Below are 19,715 nucleotides of genomic sequence, written 5' to 3'. Positions count from 1 at the left end.
ACGTGTTTTCAAAACTGCCAACAAGAAGTTGGGACCTTTTATTTGGCTGCTGAACTAAACCAGTTCTCATATTGACAGGCATTTAGCTCAGTTCTGCCTATTTCAGGGCATAATTAACTCCCTGTATTTACATTTTTCTTAACCCAGTTATCCCAGCTCTGGATTTGATGCTGGGCATTTAGGTCAATTAAGGTAAAAAAGCTATATGAAATACTGGATAAAACTGTTATCTCTAAGTGGTCTTAGATCCTGCTTCTAGATTTTTGGCTTCCTAAAGTCAGAGAGGAATTAGGGTTTAGTAGTATTAATATAAAGAATGTGGGCACTGGAATCAGACCAGACCTATTTCCCTAAGGTTTTATGTTATACCTTTCCAAAGTCTGTTTCTTCATTCATATAATGAGGGTAATAATTCCGACCTCACAGAGAGGATGTATGTAAATTTTCTAATAGTGTCTGTCACATGGTACAGATGCTTAAATCTCAGTTTTCACCTGGACTAATTTTTGGTACAAAATACCCCCGAGAGAAAGTAAAATGAGAATAAGTTACCTCAGTTCACTTTTAAAGTAGTTATTTTGCCTTATTTGAAACAGTATTTTGGTATGAAAGGAAAACTGCTATGTTGCGACGCCTATGAAATGCCTTCAGTTGTATTTTAAGAGAGGTTTACAAGGAGTATTTCCAAAAGTAACTTTTTACAAAGCCTCCTATGAAGAGTTGCATGAGGGGTATTCTGCTAGCCTCAAAAGTTTCCTTAGATGAGTGACAAGTCTTTAAAGGAGGTGTCACAACCCTCTACTATACTTCAGACTCAGCTGCAGGAGAGCCTCCTGTGACTCATGGAATAAACTGACAAGTAGATGGTGATGCAGTCAGGCAGCTCACTGCCTGATACTTCACATACTCAGCCCCGACTTTCACCCCCAAACTAGTGCCTTGGCAGGCAGCCTTGAGAAGGACTCCAACAGAACTCACTAAATTGAATAATCTCTGCATTCTTAATGATTTAGGAATCTTGGTGGGCTCCACGCGTATTGATGGGTACTCAAAGCTTCCATTTAAAGATGCTGAGGGTTTTCCACGGTTGAAGCTGGCCACTGAAGTTTTTCCTGAAATTTTTCTATAAATTTCTTACATTTGAGATGATCTTCTCTGTATGTTGTGGAGCCTCATGCCTGTGTGTCCAGTCAGCTTCCTGTGACTTTTCAATGCTTCTAAAAGTGCATTCGTTATAGCAAATGAGCCAACCAATGGCACATCTTCCCGCCCTCTTCTATAGGTGGCACCTGATAACTCAGTGGTGGTCCGACTCTAATTCTCCAGGTTTGTCTTCCTAAAAATAATGATCGCATCACCATCCCTCAGTCCCTGACCTTTTGAAGCTCCCTACTGAAGTGAGTGGCCAAAACCTTTGTTCAAGCAGAGGTTGTGCCTGGTAATTTCAAGAACCTAGCACAGACTTCCCCGGGGCTTCTTCCTTGGTGGTTCAGACGGTAAAGAATTCAGACGGTCTGCAATGCAGGAGACTGGGGTTCCATCCCTGGGTCAGAAAGAGCCCCTGGGGAAAGAAATGGCAACCCACTCCAGTACTCTTGCCTGGAGAATTCCATGGGCAGAGGAGCCTGACGGGCTACAGTCCGGCGGGGGGGCGCGGGGGGTGGCAGAGAGTCAGACATGACGGGGCGACTAACACTTTCATTTTCAGCACATACTTAATTTTGTTTCCTATTTCCCTAGAATAATAGTTCTTAAACTTTGGCATGTGCCAGAAGCACCCGGAAGGCTTGTTACAACACAGATCAAAGGGCCCACAGAGTTTCCATTGAGGCGGCTCAGGGTAAGGTTGGTGAATCTGCATTGCTAACAGGTTCCAAGGTAGCGTTAATGCTGTGGATCTAGGACCACACTGCTGCTCTAGAAGAGCATTTCTCTGTCTCAGAAATAGGCCAAGATCCTTAGAAAAATTACATTTTCATATACTTGAATACTTAAAAAGTACTTCGGGTACATTTTCTCAAAATGAGATCTCAGGAATGATTCTCTGCAGTTGAGCACATGGTCGGCACACAAATCTGACTGCCTGAATTCTGTTTTGATCAACCATGGCCTTGTAGACAGAATGGCTGTCATCTAAGTGAGTCATCAATGTTAAAGTACCAGGGGCAGCTGCTTAAGTATCTGGCCCTTTGGACACAGTCCTCATCCAGTTATAATTGTGTGGGAACAGTAACGAAAGAAAACCAAGTAGTTCATATACTCGGATTTTTTTTCCCCCAAAGTATTCAAGTATATGAAAATCTAACTCTCCTGTTGCTCTTGGCCTATTTCTGAGATAGTGAAACAGACCCCACCCTGGGACTAAATCTGGCCTATAAGAAACCAAGTTCAACACTGCTGACCAGGTAAGTTTCCCTGGTCCCTTGGTAGACATTCTCACATAATTCCTGGCCTTATTAGCTCAATTCAACCTACTTACCTGTCTGTCTGTCTACAGAGATTCACATACACTCTATATATCTTATTTAAGGCATCATTATTATCTGTTACTATTACCCATATCAAAACAAAGTTTACCCTTAGCACATTCTCTCTGGACATCTGAAACAAAACTGACTAGATAAAAATATCCATCTCATTGAGATCTAAGGTAACAGCTCAACATTTTAATACTGAAGAATCTATTTTGATTAGTGCAACATGTCCCATTTGTAGTAGATACATTGAAAAACCCTCAAAATGCACATTTTGCTAAGGATGAACATTTGAAGCAATGTTCTTCTTCATAAACTATATAGAGACTAGCTTGAATTTCTGTATGCCTTCTTTTTGACTCAGTCTAAACAGAAAGCAAATGATATGGTAGCTTTACAGGTGAGAAGCAACCAAATGTCTAAAAGATTTTTCATGAAAATAGTGTTGACTGCAAATTGGCAAAATCTGCTGTACCAGTGTAAACGATTAAGGGCTCGCACTGCAGAGAAAGTTCATCCACAGCACATGGAAGCTGCAGCCTGCCTTCCTGTCACAGTAAGGCCGTGGCTACTCAGATTCTAAGCAGCCTGGGAACTCTAGTCACCACAACTGATCTTTCAGTTCAGTTGCTCAGTCGTGTCTGACTCTTTGCGACCCCATGGACTGCAGCATGCCAGCTCTCCCTGTCCATCACCAACTCCCACAGTATACCCAAACTCATGTCCATCCAACCATCTCATCCTCTTTCATTCCCTTCTCCTCCTGCCTTCAATCTTTCCCAGCATCAGGGCTTTTTCAAATGAGTCAGCTCTTTGCATCAGGTGGCCAAAGTTTCAGCTTCAACATCAATCAACATCAGTCCTTCCAATGAACACCCAGGACTGATCTCCTTTAGGATGGACTGGTTGGATCTCCTTGCAGTCCAAAGCACTCTCAACAGTCTTCTCCAACACCACAGTTCAAAAGCATCGATTCTTCGGCACTCAGCTTTCTTCACAGTCCAACTCTCACATCCATACATGACCACTGGAAAAACCACAGCCTTGACTAGACGGACCTTTGTTGGCAAAGTAATGTCTCTGCTTTTAAATATGCTGTCTGGGTTGGTCATGACTTGTCTTCCAAGGAGTGTCTTTTAATTCATGGCTGCAGTCATTTTGGAGCCCCCAAAAATAAAGTCTGACACTGTTTCTCCATCTATTTGCCATGAAGAGATGGGACCAGATGTCACGATCTTAGTTTTCTGAATGTTGAGCTTTAAGCCAACTTCTTCACTCTCCTCTTTCACTTTCATCAAGAGGCTTTTGAGTTCCTCTTCACTTTCTGCCATAAGGGTGGTGTCATCTGCATATCTGAGGTTATTGAGATTTCTCCCAGCAATCTTGATTCCAGCTTGTGTTTCTTCCAGCCCAGTATTTCTCATGATGTACTCTGCATAGAAGTTAAATAAACAGGGTGACAATATACAGCCTTGATGTACTCCTTTCCTGATTTAGAACCAGTCTGTTGTTCCATGTCCAGTTCTATCTGTTGCTTCTTGACATGCATACAGATTTCTCAGGAGGCAGGTCAGGTGGTCTGGTATTCCCATCTCTAAGAATTTTCCACAGTTTGTCATGGTCCACAGAGTCAAAGGCTTTGGTGTAGTCAATAAAGCAGAAGTCGATGTTTTTCTGGAACTCTCTTGCTTTTTTGATGATCCAGCAGATGTTGGGAATTTGATCTCTGGTTCCTCTGCCTTTTCTAAATCCAGCTTGAACATCTGGAAGTTCACAGTTCACGTATTGCTGAAGCCTGGCTTGGAGAATTTTGAGCATTACTTTCCTAGCGTGTGAGATGAGTGCAATGGTGTGGTAGTTTGAGCATTCTTTGGCATTGCCTTTCTTTGGGATTGGAATGAAAACTGACCTTTTCCAGTCCTGTGGCCACTGCTGAGTTTTCCAAAGTTGCTGGCATATTGAGTGCAGCACTTTCACAGCATCATCTTTCAGGATTTGAAATAGCTCACTTGAAATTCCATCACCTCCATTAGCCTTGATCTAACTGATCTTTACAGTCCTATAAAATCAGTCATGGTGCTAAGGACGAGCCTAAAATACTGAGAAGTACAGCTGAAGCCTCTCTCAAAGGCAGGTATATTGACTCACTATAAACATACACGGATAGTCACATTCTCGGTCCCCAGTGTAGTGGTCCTCTTGAGTTCCCCTGATAGACTCTCTCACGCTTCTGCACGACCATCTCTGAGAGGTTTCCATGGCAGTGACTCAGATCCTCTCCCTCAGGTCAGGCAGGATGAAGTGCTGCCTTTTTCTTTACTTCCTGAGCAAACTTTCAAATTTCTGTTACATACTCACCACATTGAATTCTAATTTGTTTACCTATTTGTGTCCCACTCCAGACTCTTAGTTCCTTGACGAAGGAGAATAGGCTCCGCTCACCGTTGTAACCCCAGTCCCTAGGGCTGCACACCACAGGTGCCTAGGAGAACAAGCGCAAGGCCCGGCGCGCGTGCCCTTGCTGGAGCACACCACGCGCTTTCATGCCCTTGCTCATGCTGCCGCCCTGCTGCGCCTCCTTGTCCAGCGGTAGCAGCTCAACTCCTCTGACGCCCCAGGCCCCGCACACCCCATGAGACGGGCTTCATTCTGGCGGATGGGCCCTAGTACTTTTCCTGCTGTGTCCTCCTGTTAGAGGTGTGTTGCTTTCTGGATAGATCACAGTATCCTAGAGGGCAGGTGTTACCTACGGCCTTTTCCGTGATTCCAACACAGGCTAAGGAACACAGACCTTCAGGTAAGGTTTAATATCCCATTTTCCAACTGTGAGGAATTCTTCTGATCATGTTATCCCTTCCTTCTTTATGTAGTTAACAAGATAATAACCCTCTTGCATGAAAAACAGCAAACAATATACCATGTTAATATGGTAAGAATTTCAAGCACTACTAGTATTCCTAACAACTACTGGATTGGCCAGAAAGTTCTTTGGGGTTTTTCCATAACATTTTAGAATCACATTTGTATTCAGAATCTCTTGGGAGGGGAAACTTGAAGATGAGTAGCATCAGGAACTAACACTTAGAATAGCAATTTTAGTTAACTGTTCTTGGCAGTAATAGAAAAGCCACTAACCAGGTTTTTACTAGTATCCTTGATAGGAACTTTTTCTTCTCAAACTGGTATTTGAAGACCACCACCACCAGAGAGGTCAAAAACAATAAAGGTTAAAGCCAAAGACATTCAACTATCTTTGCTCCATTATGTTGCTTTTTTGGACCAGAAGATCTGAAAAAATATCTAAGTGATGAAGCAATTTTTGTATTTTCCAGCACTGTTACTACTGAATGGTATTCTTTCATAGCTGGTTTAAAAAAATATCTTACCACAGAGTTTCTCGTTCATTAATCATTCGTGGGCTTTTTATTTTTTAATTCAAAACTTTTTTCCCTTTGGAGAGCAAGAATTCTCACAATTGCCATTTAAGAACCAGCAGTTCTATGCCTATCTGCATGACTTTTTATGCAGAAAAGGTTAAGAAATCTTTATGATTGTTACACACCAAATTAACAAAATGTGAATCTTTTCAACAAGTTGATTCTCCAAAAAAATGCTTTAAAGCTTTGCTACAAAGTCAAAAGAAACTGTTGACTAATTCCTTCTGTAAGAACCAAGTTTCCCCCAGTAAAAGCAGCAATGCTGAGTTTTTCCTGGACACCTTAAAACCTAAGCAGATCAACCCTGGTAAAGGTACTTTAGAATAAGTTACTGGTTTGCTATTTCTTTTTAGCCTATAACATCTTCAAGGAAAAAGTGGTTCCATTTCACATTCATAAGGGTAAGGTTTTCTGAAGGGTGGTTCCAATGGCTCACTTTAAAACAAAAATGTAAAAAGAGCTGAAACCAAGCAGCTTAAACCACACTGGTTTTGCTGTCACCTAATGAACCCTAGTTCATACGTAATCACAGTTCTACAGTTTGCTCAAGCCAAAATTCTGGCTTCATAGAAACAATCCTGATGCCAAATCTCTATGATCAGTTATGTAACATGGCAATGAATGTATCCTTCGTAATGTTTAAATATTGATATATGATGTGACTTCTGAAACTCTAACTCTTAAAAAAATGAGTAAGATTTGAAACAGTCAACCATGAAAGGCAAACAGGGTACAATGAGGAAACAAGACAAGGGAAAGTCAAGCCTCGCCTGTAAGACCAGGAGCTCCTGCCTGCTGTTTTCAGATAAAGTGGGGTAAATTTCCCAACAGCCTGCTGTGCATCTTAGTATCCTCAACAACAAAAAAGGATGGAATTGGGTCCGATGCCCTCCGGGGTCCTGGGTACATCATACACCTATGATTCTGGGTGAATTCCTCAGCTCCACTCACTCCTTAGGCCAAGTTCACTGCTTTGCGAAGTGTCCATCACTGAAGCAGCTTCAGGACCACCCTCAGGGAGCAATTCAACACCCGGGATTCTTAGTGTTGAGAGGACAGGCCAGGCCTACTTGCGTGGCATTTACTACCACAGACTACCCAATAATAGCTTCAGAGGTGTTGACAGATGGCACTGTATAGAAAGCTAATTGCTTCCTTTATTTAGGTCTGTATTAGATCAATTTCTCTTAAGATTTTTTGGCATCTAATTTAAAGTATCTGATTTAATGGCGATCCTTACAGCCACAGCTCTAAGGGAGAGGAAGGGAGCTCAAGCATCGCTCTGTTCGTTAAAGAGCTCGCCTCACTCGGGGTCGGGGGAGGGGATGGATACCACAAGCAGCTGGAGCAGACAAGACTCGTGCGTCAGTGTGGTTCTGGGGACCATTTGCCAAGCATTTCACAGCAGGGTTAAAGACTCAATTAAACAATTACCAAAGGAAACTAGTTATATCTCTAAGTTTTACTTAGGCAGGTTATTACTCATTTTAGGGGGCTACCCAGCTCAGCACCATAGACAGCCTTCATAAATACGGCTTTCTCCTCTCATTAGTCTTTTTATTTGCACCTTAATACAAGTGAAAGAAATGAACTTGAGGCCAGATAGTATCTTGGGGCTCAGTTTGGAATAATTTGGCAAAGAAACATAATGCAAAGTAGGACTGCTTAAAGTGCCACGGAAACCACCTCCAAGAAGAGTTTACTCAGGCGGAGCTTCACTAGTTATTACGTTCCCCAGAGTCATCAAGCAGCTGTGTTCCTAAACCACTTACCACCCGGCCAGCCTGGCCTGGTAACTGCTGCTGTGTAAAATGTATAATCTCGTGTATGGAACTGATTAAAAAGCTTTCAGCACGGTGTGCAGGGTGATCCCAATCAATGCGGCTGAGCACAGGTTCTCCCAGCACAGAGGTCATCACCTGGTGACTGTGAGTGCTTGTTTTAAGGGGGCCAGGAGAGGGCACAAAGAATGCCCCCTTCCCCCAGCTTACAGGGGCAAGGTCTTTATCTTAGGGACGGGGGCAGGACGCAGCAGCACGCGTGTGGACGGCTAACCTCGGTGAGGACCGGGGTGCGTTCGGAGCGCTCCCTGTCCCACCCCCAGGATGATGGCAGCCAGTCAGTGAGGATGGGACTCTTCGTGGACTAGGGTTTATCCCCTGGAGGCTGAATGTAAGTACCTGGGGAGAAGAGCTGATAGTCTGAGGGCTGAAAAGAAAAGCCAGCAACAGCCTGTCATCTTCTGTCTGTGAAGAAGACAGGACAGTTTTACACAGTGTGTTTTTCTGGACAGCGCTTCACTGAAGTAGTTTGCATTTTCTCATTTTCTGGTTTTGTTTTTCACAATAAAACCTCGTCCTGAGCAGCACTGAAAGTAGTGTCATAGGCTTATCCTGTCAAAGGGGCAGTGAGCGGGGAACAGAGGGGAAACGGATGGACTGAATGGGCCTATCACCCATTTCCTTTTTTTGTCCAGATGATAAACTTCAGCATTGTAACATGAGCACTGCTGTTGTTTTTTCCCCTCACCGAATCTGGTGTGTATCACAGTGGTGTGTGTCTGTGTGTAGGCAGGTAGGGTTCTTTTCTTTACCTGATCCTTTAATTCTGACAGCTGTCCAGAGAGGTTGGTGACAAGCTTCATGGTGGACTCCAGCTTCTCCTGCAGGTTCCTCAGCTCATTCTGCTCTCCTTCTGAATCGCTGCTGACCAGGGACATGGCTCTCATCCTCGGGAACCAGTCTAGGTTTCTTTCCTAGAACCCAGATGGAAAACAGAGGGCGTCACTTCTACCAGCAGAGACCACAGAGGCACTCTTACCATGCCATCCTGTCTTGGCAGCATCGTTCATCAGGCTGTCTCTGCCTGCTACAGAGCTAATGTACTGCACTGTGTATTAAAAAAAAAATTCAGTAAATATCTTTGTAACTGAGCATAAGTAAACTCTCTTAATTCCTAGAAGAAATCACTATAAAATTACACATGGGTCAAAGCGGGTTTCCAAAGTTCCTCAACTCCGAATACTAACACTGTCGTTCCACCTGTGATCTCTGCAAATTCCAGACCCAGTGAGATCTGAGTCTTAAAACTGTGGTCCCGTATACACAATACAACTTGCCATTTTAATCACTTTGAGGTGTACAGTTCAGTGGCATTAAGAGCATTCACTCTGCTGTGCGACACCACCATCCATCCTCAGGGATTCTGTACATTTTCCCTAACTTAAACTCGAAAATCATTTGCAAACAAACACTCTAGAAGTAAGTGGATTTTAAGATCCCGAGTGTTGTGGGACTTACCAGCTACGTGTATGGGTGTGTTTTTGGTAGGCAACTGTCAAGAGGCTGCAAACGGAGAGTGGGTTCAGTTGCCCTCTTTGTGAACTACGGACACCACCCCTCACCTCTTGCCTCCTGCTCCTCCACGCCTGAAATGGCTGGCCTGTGCTGTCGGTTGGTGTAAGAAAGACCCATTCAGTCTCCTCCCCTCATCATCGCCACCCTTTTTTTTTTGACTTCCCACATTTTATTTCTATCCACGCTCTTGAGGTTATTCACCTGTCATGTCTGTATGATGGAAACACTGTAACAGGGTCCTGCTGCGTAACTCTCTACAACTCTGCTTTCAGTAACATCACACTTGTCACTTCAAACGGCCATGGTGTTAGTATTCAAAGTGGCCAACACAACAAATCAGTTCCCCCTCTTTTCCCAAACATTTACCAGCACAAAATTGGTCTCTTAATCTAAGTGATATTTTGGTCCCTTCATCAATATTACCTGAAGGTAGGCCAGGTAGATTCAATGCTTGGTGACTGCACTCAAATTGCAAACTTGAAAGAGAAACAGATATCCCCTTTAATGCTCCTGTATCTGAAGAGACCTGGACTTTTAGGACTAAAACACATATGTACTCTGAAGACAGCAAAAGGATACTCTTAGGGGTTACATGAAATTTGTGATGATGAACATGTGTTCAACTCAACTATATAGAGCAGCTTAGAATTCATAATAAATACTTCAAGAATATTGGTTCTGAGCTTCCCTGGTGGCATCTGTCTACAATGCGCGAGACCCAGGTTCGATCCCTGGGTTGGGAAGATCTGGAGAAGGAAATGGCAATCCACTCCAGGATTATTGCCTGGAAAATCCCATGGACAGAGAAGCCTGGTAGGCTACAGTCTATGGGGTCTCAAAGAGTTGGACACAACTGAGCGACTTCACTCACTTTACATATTAAGGAAAAGATTTATATTTGTTATTTTAATGTGACAAAGACATTATTGCAAGTAAGTCAGAGGTCCACCCTTTCTTTTAATACCTATTGCTCATACTTGTAAACACCATTTCTCATGGCTGGTTAACAGAATGGACAAGACTCTTCCTCCCACCTCACTTCTTTCTGCTCACATCTGCTTTTCTCCCACTTCTAAAAAGCACACTTTATAGACGAGTGCTGTACAGAAAGGTAGGAATGAACCACAGAGAAGCTTCCTCAGCTGGAGGTAAGGGGAGGAAAACCTACTCCTTCCACATCCACGTGCTATCACGTTTCATCTGGGCCATTCCACTCATCGGGATAAATTCTAATAAACATTCCAACACAAATCATGACCACCCCCCTCCCCCGCAACACACACATGCAGAATTTGCTATTGGTGCTTTGTGTACACCAGAGGTCAGCAGAATTTTTCCGTAGTATTTTCTGATAGGATCTTTGGCTTTCTGGACCATATGGACTCTGTCACAATGAATCTACCATGTAGCCCCCCAACAGCCATAGACAGTACACAAGTGAATGGGGTAGCTGTTTCCCAAGAAAACTTCACAAATGCTGGCAGAGGGCCCACCTGGACTTACAGGCTGGAGTATGCCAACCTGTCATACACAATACAAGGCGTCAACATACTGAAAATCAAGAACAAAATCCCACAAGACATGTCTAAATATTAAAAAGCAAGACGACCGTGTCTTGACCTAATGAGATCGAGCAATATAGAAGCCAAGCAAGAACCAGTTAATAGTTTCAGAAAGAAGGCACCACACCGGCACAGGTGTCCCATCTCCTTTAAAGCGTCTGCATAAGACATGGGGGGGTCTCTAGCCTGCCTGAGACCAGGAACCACCTGAGCACAGAGACTAAAACACAGCAGACCCTTGATAAATACTTGTGGACGCAAGGAATGGTAAATCCAGTTTCCTGGGCGGCCTAGTAACTAATGCTTACACGGTGAACCTCAATTGTTTAGAATGCCCGTGGGAGGAGGAATACGACACTGTCTCCCTGCCTGTGCCACACGCCCTGATCAACACTCCCTTCACACGTGCCCTGACAGTAGCCTCCACTAGTTCCCGTCAGCTTCCCTCCACAGACGGAGCGGTAGGCAAAAGAACGTTTGACAAATATATTCCATTTTGAGGATGACCAGCCTAGAACTCTGGACTGTTGCCATGGCTGCCATCGGTTCTCTGCTGTGTGTCTACAGTGAAGAAGAGGAGAGCAGACATCTGAAAATGTTTAAGCACAGTAGCGATGCTGAAGGGCATATGGTCAGCTGTCACTGATGACACTCACCACCCTGAGTCATCATCACACCTTCCCCCTCTGTCCCTCTCAGGGAGGAATGACCCGACTGATCAGGAGAGGGCGCGTGGAGGGGCCAGGTGTCTGGGCGTTACTGATGCTCATAGACGGCTCAAGCCCCCTGACAGGAGGAGAGATGGGTGGGCCAGGCTGGTGGACCATGAGCACAACTGCAGGGGACCGGCCAAGCACCCGAGGCCGGACTTCCACGGGGATGGCTACACATGTCTGCACACTGACTCCTGAGGAAGCAAGGTAAAGAGGAAAGACCCAAAGTCCCACTGAAACCATCAGACTCTGAAGGGCATATAGACACACCATCCATGGGGATACCACAGATATCCTATCGGGAGGGTGTTCCAAGATGGTAGCGCAGAACCAGCCCCAGAAGAGAGGGTGACTGGTAGAGGGTGGGGAAGAAGGAAATCCCTGTATTTCACAGGAGACCCTGAGAATGACCTGGTGTTTACAAACTGTAAGCTGCTACTGCTGAGTATATTTGAAGGAAGTATCTGCTAGTTCTTTGGATTCAACTCAAAAGCAGAAGCACTCTTGGAAGAAAACATTTTAAGACGTACAACTGCTTCATAAGTCCTTATGTACTTGGTGTTGGCGACCCAGCAGTGAGGCCCCTGCACTTGGTCCCTGCCTCCTGGACCTTGTTAAGGTGGTCATGGCTTTGAAACCTAAGTATGAGCCAGGGTTCCACCCATCAGAGTGCTTGCAGTTTAGTTAAGGAAACTGGCTGTTTCTGTTAAAAAGCAGAACTGAAGAAAGCAGCTAGGGTGTGTCAAGGGAGCGAGAGTCAGGTCAACGTCGGATGTGACTGTGGGGGCTGTGAGCGGCTGGTGTCCTCTTCCTGGAAGGCCTGGGTCTCGGGGAAGGTTTGCACTTGGCCACACGAGGGGTCAGCGTGAGGGCTACTCAGCAGGCGGTTGCGCATAGCCCGGAAACCAGAGTGGCCTGAGCTGGGGAGGAGAGCAGACAGACTGCGGTGGGCCCGTGTGTGATGCTGGCTGGACAGCTGGGCTGGTAAGGCAGGGAGGCAGCAGGGACAGCAGGTGGTGAGGAAGTGCAGAAAGTGACTGGAGCCCCCGCCTGGTGAGGCGCTGGGGTGAAGGTGAGCACAGTCACCAGTGCCTGACATACAGGGGAACTGCTGAAAATGGCCAGAGGGTTCACCTCAAACCTGGCTCTCAGATCTTTCATATGTGCATTGGCTTAGCGAATCCTCCACAAAAATAGAAAACAGCTTTCCAAACAAAATCCATATGAAACAGGGCTTCAAAAGAATACAGAAAATCGATGCAAAGTCTGCACGTACCTTAAAGAACAGTTTCTTCTTATTCTAAAGAGCAAGTGATCAAGTAACTATAGATGGAAAAGAGACTTTGTTCACCGTGGATTCCTACCTTCTTCCGTGGGGTATGTGATGTGATCCCGTGACTCCGAAGCAATGGCTTCAGAAAGGCCTCTGACAAATGCAAAATACACAGCCCCCATCCAACAACTGATTACTGAAAAGACCGTTGGTAATTTCTGTGCCTGGCACAGGCCTGAGTGCTGAGAGTCTAGAGACAGGATGGCAAGGTCCCTAAATCCCCAAGGGGCGGTAGTGCCAGGAATGTGGCTGCAGGGCGTGGCTCTGCACTTCCATGGACTCACTGCAGTCTCAGCTCCAAGTGATCGGTGCCCAGTGTCTGCTGGACCGGTGAACGGGCTCCACTGGCCCGAAGGTGGCTGCTACTGGCATCTGTGCTCCTCCCCTCAAGGGTCAAGAGATGCACTCTGATGCCGTTTGCTTTTGCCTTCTCTGTGCTTCTGTACACCGGCTCCCTGTATTCCTGGGGATGAAGACCCTGTCTAAGGGCTACACAAAGCCATAGACAGAAATAACCCATCTCATTTGAATGTCCATCTTATCAACGGTTAACGATTGAAAATATATTAGCCTCAAAATATGCCCTGGAGCAGAACATGAAATTGAGTCAGATTTAAAGGTAAAACCCCATGATTTTATAGAAAGGTCATCCTTTCTACAGGTCACTTTGGACCCTGTGCCCGGATCCTAGTGATAAGTCTTCATTCTCCGTCTCATGAGAGTCTTCAGTGCAAACGGACGGACAGGATTTCCTGGTCTAGATACTTCCCGGTGACCACCTTCAAGTTTCTCCCTTAAAGCCCTCCTCTAACATTTACATCTAACAGTAAGAAGCAGAGTTGGGGGCCCCACTAAAACCCCAAACAAGGGAACCTGAGTGCTCTGGCCAGTAGGTGTCATTCGCTCTTCTGCCCTGACATGGGTATGTACCAAAAATTTGAGATCCTCGGTGTAGCCAATATTTTACTTAAATAATCACCCTGGCTGTTAAGTCAAATCTCAAATTACCTACGAGTTAAAATTAGCTATTCTGGCCAAACTGTGCCCTCCATTTCCACTGGGTTTTACATCCTGTGCGGTAGGGTAAATTCCAGTGCAGTGTGAAGGCTCCTCACACTGTGACCTGGCCACACAGAGATCCGAATCTCTACAGGAAAAATCCTAAGACTCTCCAGCCTTAGCAGAGGAGCAGAGAGAGAAGTGACTTTCAATCTAGCTCAGCCTTTCACACCAAATGCTGAGCTGGTTAGAGCACTCAGTGACTCCTGTGAAGTGCGCACCCCTGCCTCTCCAGCCAGCCAGACTCTGAAGGTCTCTGAACGTTTGCAAAAATCCCACCTTCACGTCTATTCCAGGTCACAAATATGTCTCAGTGGCCCAGCTTCTACTGAGTTTTTGAGAAAGTCATCTCCAGCGAAGATATGTTGTTTATACATGAACTCATCTTGGCGGGTGTGTGTGTGGTCAGGAGGGTGGGGCTGGGCGAGGGCTGGTGGCTTCACCGCCTGTCTGTTGGCCACATCTGTCGCCCTGGGTCTGGGAGCCCCGCTGGGCTTCGCTCACCCTCCTTGCTGCTGGCACCTCACATGCCAATGTCCTTAGGCACTGTCTGCCCCAGTCCTCCTACAATCCAGCCAGTGCGGTTCCCGTCACAGCAAGCACTTCCTCTGTCAGAGCAGACAAACCGACTCAAGCCACAGCCGGAAGCAGGCTGACCACAAGTGCTAAGGTTCTGGTTAGTTCTTTTCTAGGTAAAGTTGGAAAAGTCCCTGCAAAGCAAACACTGAAGTTTTAGACACGGGGGCGGCACTGACCTCTTGAAATGTTCTTGACTGGAAAGAGGGAGGGTGTGTGTGTGTGAGAGAGAGAGAGAAACACAGAGAGAGAGAGAGAGAGACAGAGAGAGAGAGAGAGACAGAGAGAGAGAGAGAGAGGAGGAGAGGAAGTTGGATTGTATGATGCAAATGCTAATCATTCTGAGAAGTGTGTTTTTTTTTTTTTTCTCCCTCTTCCCAGGTTCAACTGAAGAGGCAGTTCTAAGAAAGACAGCTGAGATCATCAGTTACCTCCTCAGAGAAAGTCCACTGATGGTAGAGTTTTGTTTACCATGTAAACAACGCAGCATTTATGGCTAAATCCGTTATTCTTTCACAGCCAGACTAGAGAATTGCGATTTTTTTTTCTCTGGTGGCGTCATGAGGATAAAAGACAGAGTCACTGGCCAGAAGATGGGTCCCAGGAAGATGGACCTGTAAGCCACAGAGTCCCCTCCACCCTTCAGAATCCCCTTGGGGAAGATTCAGGAGAGCAGAGATGGTCCTTTCAAAGCAAATGTCAAAGGCACTGCACCTTATCTTACCAAGCAAGATGACAGACTGGATTTCCCAGAGTGCCTGGGGATGGCTGGAGTGAACCAAAGTGGGGGAGGGGCAGCCTGGAAACAGACTCTTGGCTTCATGTACCCAAACTCCCAGAAAATGCCTGGAAGAGGGCGGAGAAGGAAGACTGAAGATAATCCTTAACTTTTCTACAGCAGGAATATATTACACTCAATAAACTTTAAACATTTGCCTCTCTTGTGAGTGAAGGTGATTGTGCGTGTGTGCGCTCAGTTGTGTCCTGTTCTTTGCGACCCCCATGGACTGCAGCCCACAAAGCTCCTCTGTCCATGGGATTCCCCAGGCAAGAATACTAGAGCGGGTTGCCATTCCCTTCTTCAGGGGATCTTCCTGACCAAGGGATAGAACCTGAGTCTCCTGTATTGGCAGGTGAATTCTTTACCACTGCACAACCTAGGTGGAGAAGGCAATGGCACCCCACTCCAGTACTCTTGCCTGGAGAATCCCATGGATGGAGGAGCCTGGTAGGCTCCAGTCCATGGGGTTACTAAGAGTTGGACACGACTGAGCGACTTCACTTTCACTCATTGGAGAAGGAAATGGCAACCCACTCCAGTATTCTTGCCTGGAGAATCCCAGGGATAGAGGAGCCTGTTGGGCTGCCGTCTATGGGGTCGCACAGAGTTGGACACGACTGACACGACTTAGCAGCAGCACAACCTAGGAAGCCCAAGTTAAAGTGATTATTTGCATTAAAGAGGAAGAAAATAATCTTCAGAGCTCTCTTTCCTAAGATCAGAGAAAACAAACAAAACCCAGAATTTGTTACTTTGGGTGAAAAAAATGATAATGATCTCTATGCTCAATGACTCCAAAATTGCCATAGTATCTATGACACATTTAAAAAGACAAAAAAAAAAAAAAAAAAAAAAACCTAAAACAATGAATCCCAAAGGTAAAAAAGAATCAGTGGTTGGGGGCGGTAGTGATGAACAGACAGAGCACAACACAAGCATGAACCCTGGTGTAAATACCATCTTTAGTTAATAATTACTGTATTATTAGTTTATCAATTGGAGTAACTACACCACAGTAAACAAGTTACTAAGAGGGGAACTGGCAGGCAAGGTAGGGAGAAGGGGGCATATGAGAACTCGGGACTTTTTGTTCAGCAGTTCTGTAAACCTAAAACTGCTGTAAAAAAGTAAAATCTCTTAAATTAAAAAAAAAAAAAAAAGGATCCCACACCTGGAATTTGTTGGTGGTGGTTTAGTCGCTAAGTCATGTCCAACTGTTGGGACCCCATGGACTGTAGCCTGCCAGGCTCCTCTATCCTTGAGATTCTGTAGGCAAGAATACTGGAATGGGTTGCTATTTCCTCCTTCAGGGGATCTTCCCAACCCAGGAATCGAACCCAGGTCTCCTCCACTGCAGGCAGGTTCTTTACCAACTGAGCTATGAGGGATGCCAGACCCTAATTCAAGGATCCAGGTCCCTGAATGTCAGAGGTCGGTTTCTGCAGCAGCCTCAGGCTGTCAGTGTGTCAATGGGAAGGAGCCGAGTCCTGGAGTCAGGAACTGAAGCCCAGATGCCCAGAGTGTTCACAGGGCAGCGAGCTGGGCGAGTCAGCCAACCAACCTGGGTTTCTGCTTCCCTTTTTTTGAAAGCTACTTCACAGGGTTAATGTAAGAATCAAACGGCTGTGAGAATGTGTCTGTCAACTGGAAAGTACGATGCAAAAGTACCATAGGTCAGTGTCAGCAGCCCAAGGTCACAGAGCTGGTCTGTCGTCTGAGATGCTGACTCCAGGTGTAGCGCTAGATCCCACGTGAGTGAGTTCTTCCTTTCCCAGATTTCAGACGCAGGGATTTCTCTCTTCCTGGTGGAGCCACGTGAAGAGTGCCCAGGCTGGCCCCGAGTACAGGCATGAGCCCGGTCTGCTCTCGTCTCAGCCGACATCACCCAGACGGGCCCTGTTATATAATCTTCAGCTGGGCTGGAATGACCACTCACTCTTCCCAGACTTGGTTAATAGTTGTTCTTGGATGATACAGTGTAACAGAGCCGGGCCCTCGCCAGAGAGAGGACCGCACCCATTTCTGATGAAATCCCTAGGCAAGGCCAGCTGCAGAGCCGCGGTTCCATGTCTCTGTGGACCCTCAGGTGAAGGGATGCTGGGCCTGCACTGGGGCCTCGAGATGGCAGCATCCATCAGTCAGAGAGGCACCACTGGGCCCTGGGTACCCAGGCTGCCGGGTGGAGGAAGCCCAGGATTACAGAGGAGGGGAGAAAGGTCAGGGCGGGGGTGAGAGGTGGCGGCGCTGTGCGGAGCAGGGCCGGGCAGGCAGGCTGGAGATTCCTCAGGAAGAACCTCCAGGCGAGTCCGCCCTCCTCCCCAGCTGGCTCAGGACCTTCTGCTCAGGCAGCCTCCAGGGCACGTCCAGTTAGCTAAGCAATCCACCAGAAGGTTCCTTGCGGTCACGTACAGGGTTTTGGCAATTTTTCTTGGTTTTTCTTCTATTCTCTTTTGGATTCCACGAGTTTAAACTTTGGTCTCTTAATACCTTTGTACAATGACGGTTTTCTTTTGTTTGTTTTTATTATTGTTGTTGGTTTGTTTTTAGCCTACTTAAGAGGCTTTCCAAAGTTCTTTGCTATTGTTTCAGGGCAAAATACTTGGTATTTGTCTTTGAACATATGCCCTGTGCACACCCGCGTGCCTCCCTGCTTTTCTGTTTCACCTGTAGCTGTGTCCCCGTCGGACACCATGTGCCGGGCGGCTCCTCTGGACCGAAGGCCAGCCGGGCCTGGAACCCCTGAGGATCAGGTGATGGGAAGATGACCATATGGCCTCAGGGAGAGCTCAGGGCAAGCCGCCAGTGTCACCCTGACCTGAGAAGGGTTTCAAAGGAAGGTGCCCACAGCCTGAACACTTCTGGGAGGGAGACAGGATCTGCCAAGCATAGATTCTCCAAATTCCTCACTCCTTTCCAGCCACCCCATGTTACCAACCTGCTCCCCTTGCACTCTTACCCCAAAGCTCACTGCTGTGTCCACGTGGGTCTCCCGTCTCCCTCCTGACACAGACCCTCGAGAGTTGTTTGAGAGTGGAATTATTGAGCTAAAGATGGCCCAAGAGACCCTCTGATTCAGCCTCCTCATTTTCTAGGTGGTAACATTGGGGTCCTGCAGAAAAGCAGGTTTGTGAAAGGAGAAGCCAAGAGCTTGGTTCACGTGCATAATCTTTAACTATGAATGGCTGAACCTAACTGCAAGGATCTTTTCCTCATTCTCATATGAGGAAAAGTCTAGTAGCTACTAGACTTTCTTCAGAAGAGATACATGTTAAAGAATCCTGAATACTTGTACGTGATAAAAATAAACTCAGAACATCTTCGTAAAGGCCAGGGGGTCACACGCCTCTTGGCTGTGTCCAGCTATGTCAGACGCTGTCCATGCTCAGAGCAGAGGAGAGATGAAAGAGTGAAGGCTGGGGAGTCACCGGGGTGGACACGGAGCCTGGGGCTGAGGGGTAAGCAGGGTGGCCCAGTGGGGGCTGCAATGGGCAAAGGCACAGGTGAGTCCAAGGTATGGAAGGGAGAAAAATGCGTTCTCGGAGTTGAAAACATCTGCTGAATTGGGGAAAATGAGGGCATAAACAAACACCTCATATACACATACAAACCCACATAAACAAGCAAATCCCCACACTGGCCCCTGAACTAATGAACCAAGGGGGAGACGCGATTATAGGTGCTGGACCCACCACATGCCAAGACCACCCTCAGGGGACCCGCCTTAGCAGGTGAGTTCCTTTGGAGCAGATAACAGCTTTGCTTCCCTAACGGTGACACAGTGCTGAGCGCTCCTCAGCGGAGGTGAGAGCATGGAGAACTCCGAGCAGAGGGCTGGGAGGTCCCTGTAGACCCGTCTCCCAGAGCTCGAGTGCCTCCAAAGAGAAGGAAGGTGCCTGTGCAGTGCGCTCAGGCGAGGGTGGCTTCAAACCCTGCAGATCATCGGAGGGCAGGACGGGGCGTGAGCCCAGGTGTGGAAACTTAAGCTGAGCGACTGCTCTGTGCAGCTGCCGCGGACACTGGTGCCGAGGGTGGGGGTGCGATCGCGCCTGGCCGGCTAGGAGACGCATCCCCGACGCTGACTCGCTGTTTCCAGCCACCCCGAGGCAAGTGCCAAATCCCTGTGTGCTTCTCCCTCACTCCGACGTGCCTGAACTCGGCCGCGGTGTCAGCTAACTGCAGAGAGCTTTCTGAGTTGGATCAGAGGCCAGCACCGGCTGTATCCTCACCCGCCCGCCGCCGAGGGCTTACGGAGCCTGGGCAGCATCTTAACCAAGGCCGCGGCCTCCCAGAATGAGGAGGAGATGGTGCGGCGCTCTGTTTCTCCTAAGAGGGCAGAGTGCATTCCCAGAAAATGCCCTGGGAAAGAAAAGCTGAGAGCTTGACTGACAGTGAAATAGCTCCATCTCGGGCCTTATCACCCCACC

General features: G+C 46.8%; 1 protein-coding gene and 1 long non-coding RNA gene across 9 annotated transcripts in view; one reads left to right on the top strand and one right to left on the bottom strand.

Annotated features, from left to right (window-relative positions):
* Positions 1 to 15,451, top strand: part of LOC113880291 — a 39,660-nt gene extending 24,209 nt beyond the window's left edge. For both annotated transcript variants that reach the window (XR_003507712.1, XR_003507711.1), the window contains 2 exons: positions 1,741 to 1,840; positions 14,892 to 15,451. This is a non-coding gene — a long non-coding RNA (uncharacterized LOC113880291). The remainder of the gene's footprint in view (positions 1 to 1,740; positions 1,841 to 14,891) is intronic.
* The window catches only part of ITPR1 (inositol 1,4,5-trisphosphate receptor type 1), a 352,733-nt gene that overhangs the window by 1,963 nt on the left and 331,055 nt on the right, over positions 1 to 19,715 (bottom strand). For all 7 annotated transcript variants that reach the window (XM_027522186.1, XM_027522187.1, XM_027522189.1 and 4 more), the window contains one exon: positions 8,505 to 8,666. In XM_027522186.1, coding sequence (XP_027377987.1) covers positions 8,505 to 8,666 — 162 coding nt within the window. The remainder of the gene's footprint in view (positions 1 to 8,504; positions 8,667 to 19,715) is intronic.

Source organism: Bos indicus x Bos taurus, chromosome 22 (assembly GCF_003369695.1).
Source record: "Bos indicus x Bos taurus breed Angus x Brahman F1 hybrid chromosome 22, Bos_hybrid_MaternalHap_v2.0, whole genome shotgun sequence".
Taxonomy (NCBI): domain Eukaryota; kingdom Metazoa; phylum Chordata; class Mammalia; order Artiodactyla; family Bovidae; genus Bos; species Bos indicus x Bos taurus.
Note: the sequence above shows the minus strand (reverse complement) of the source record. Positions and strands in the feature narration are given on the sequence as shown.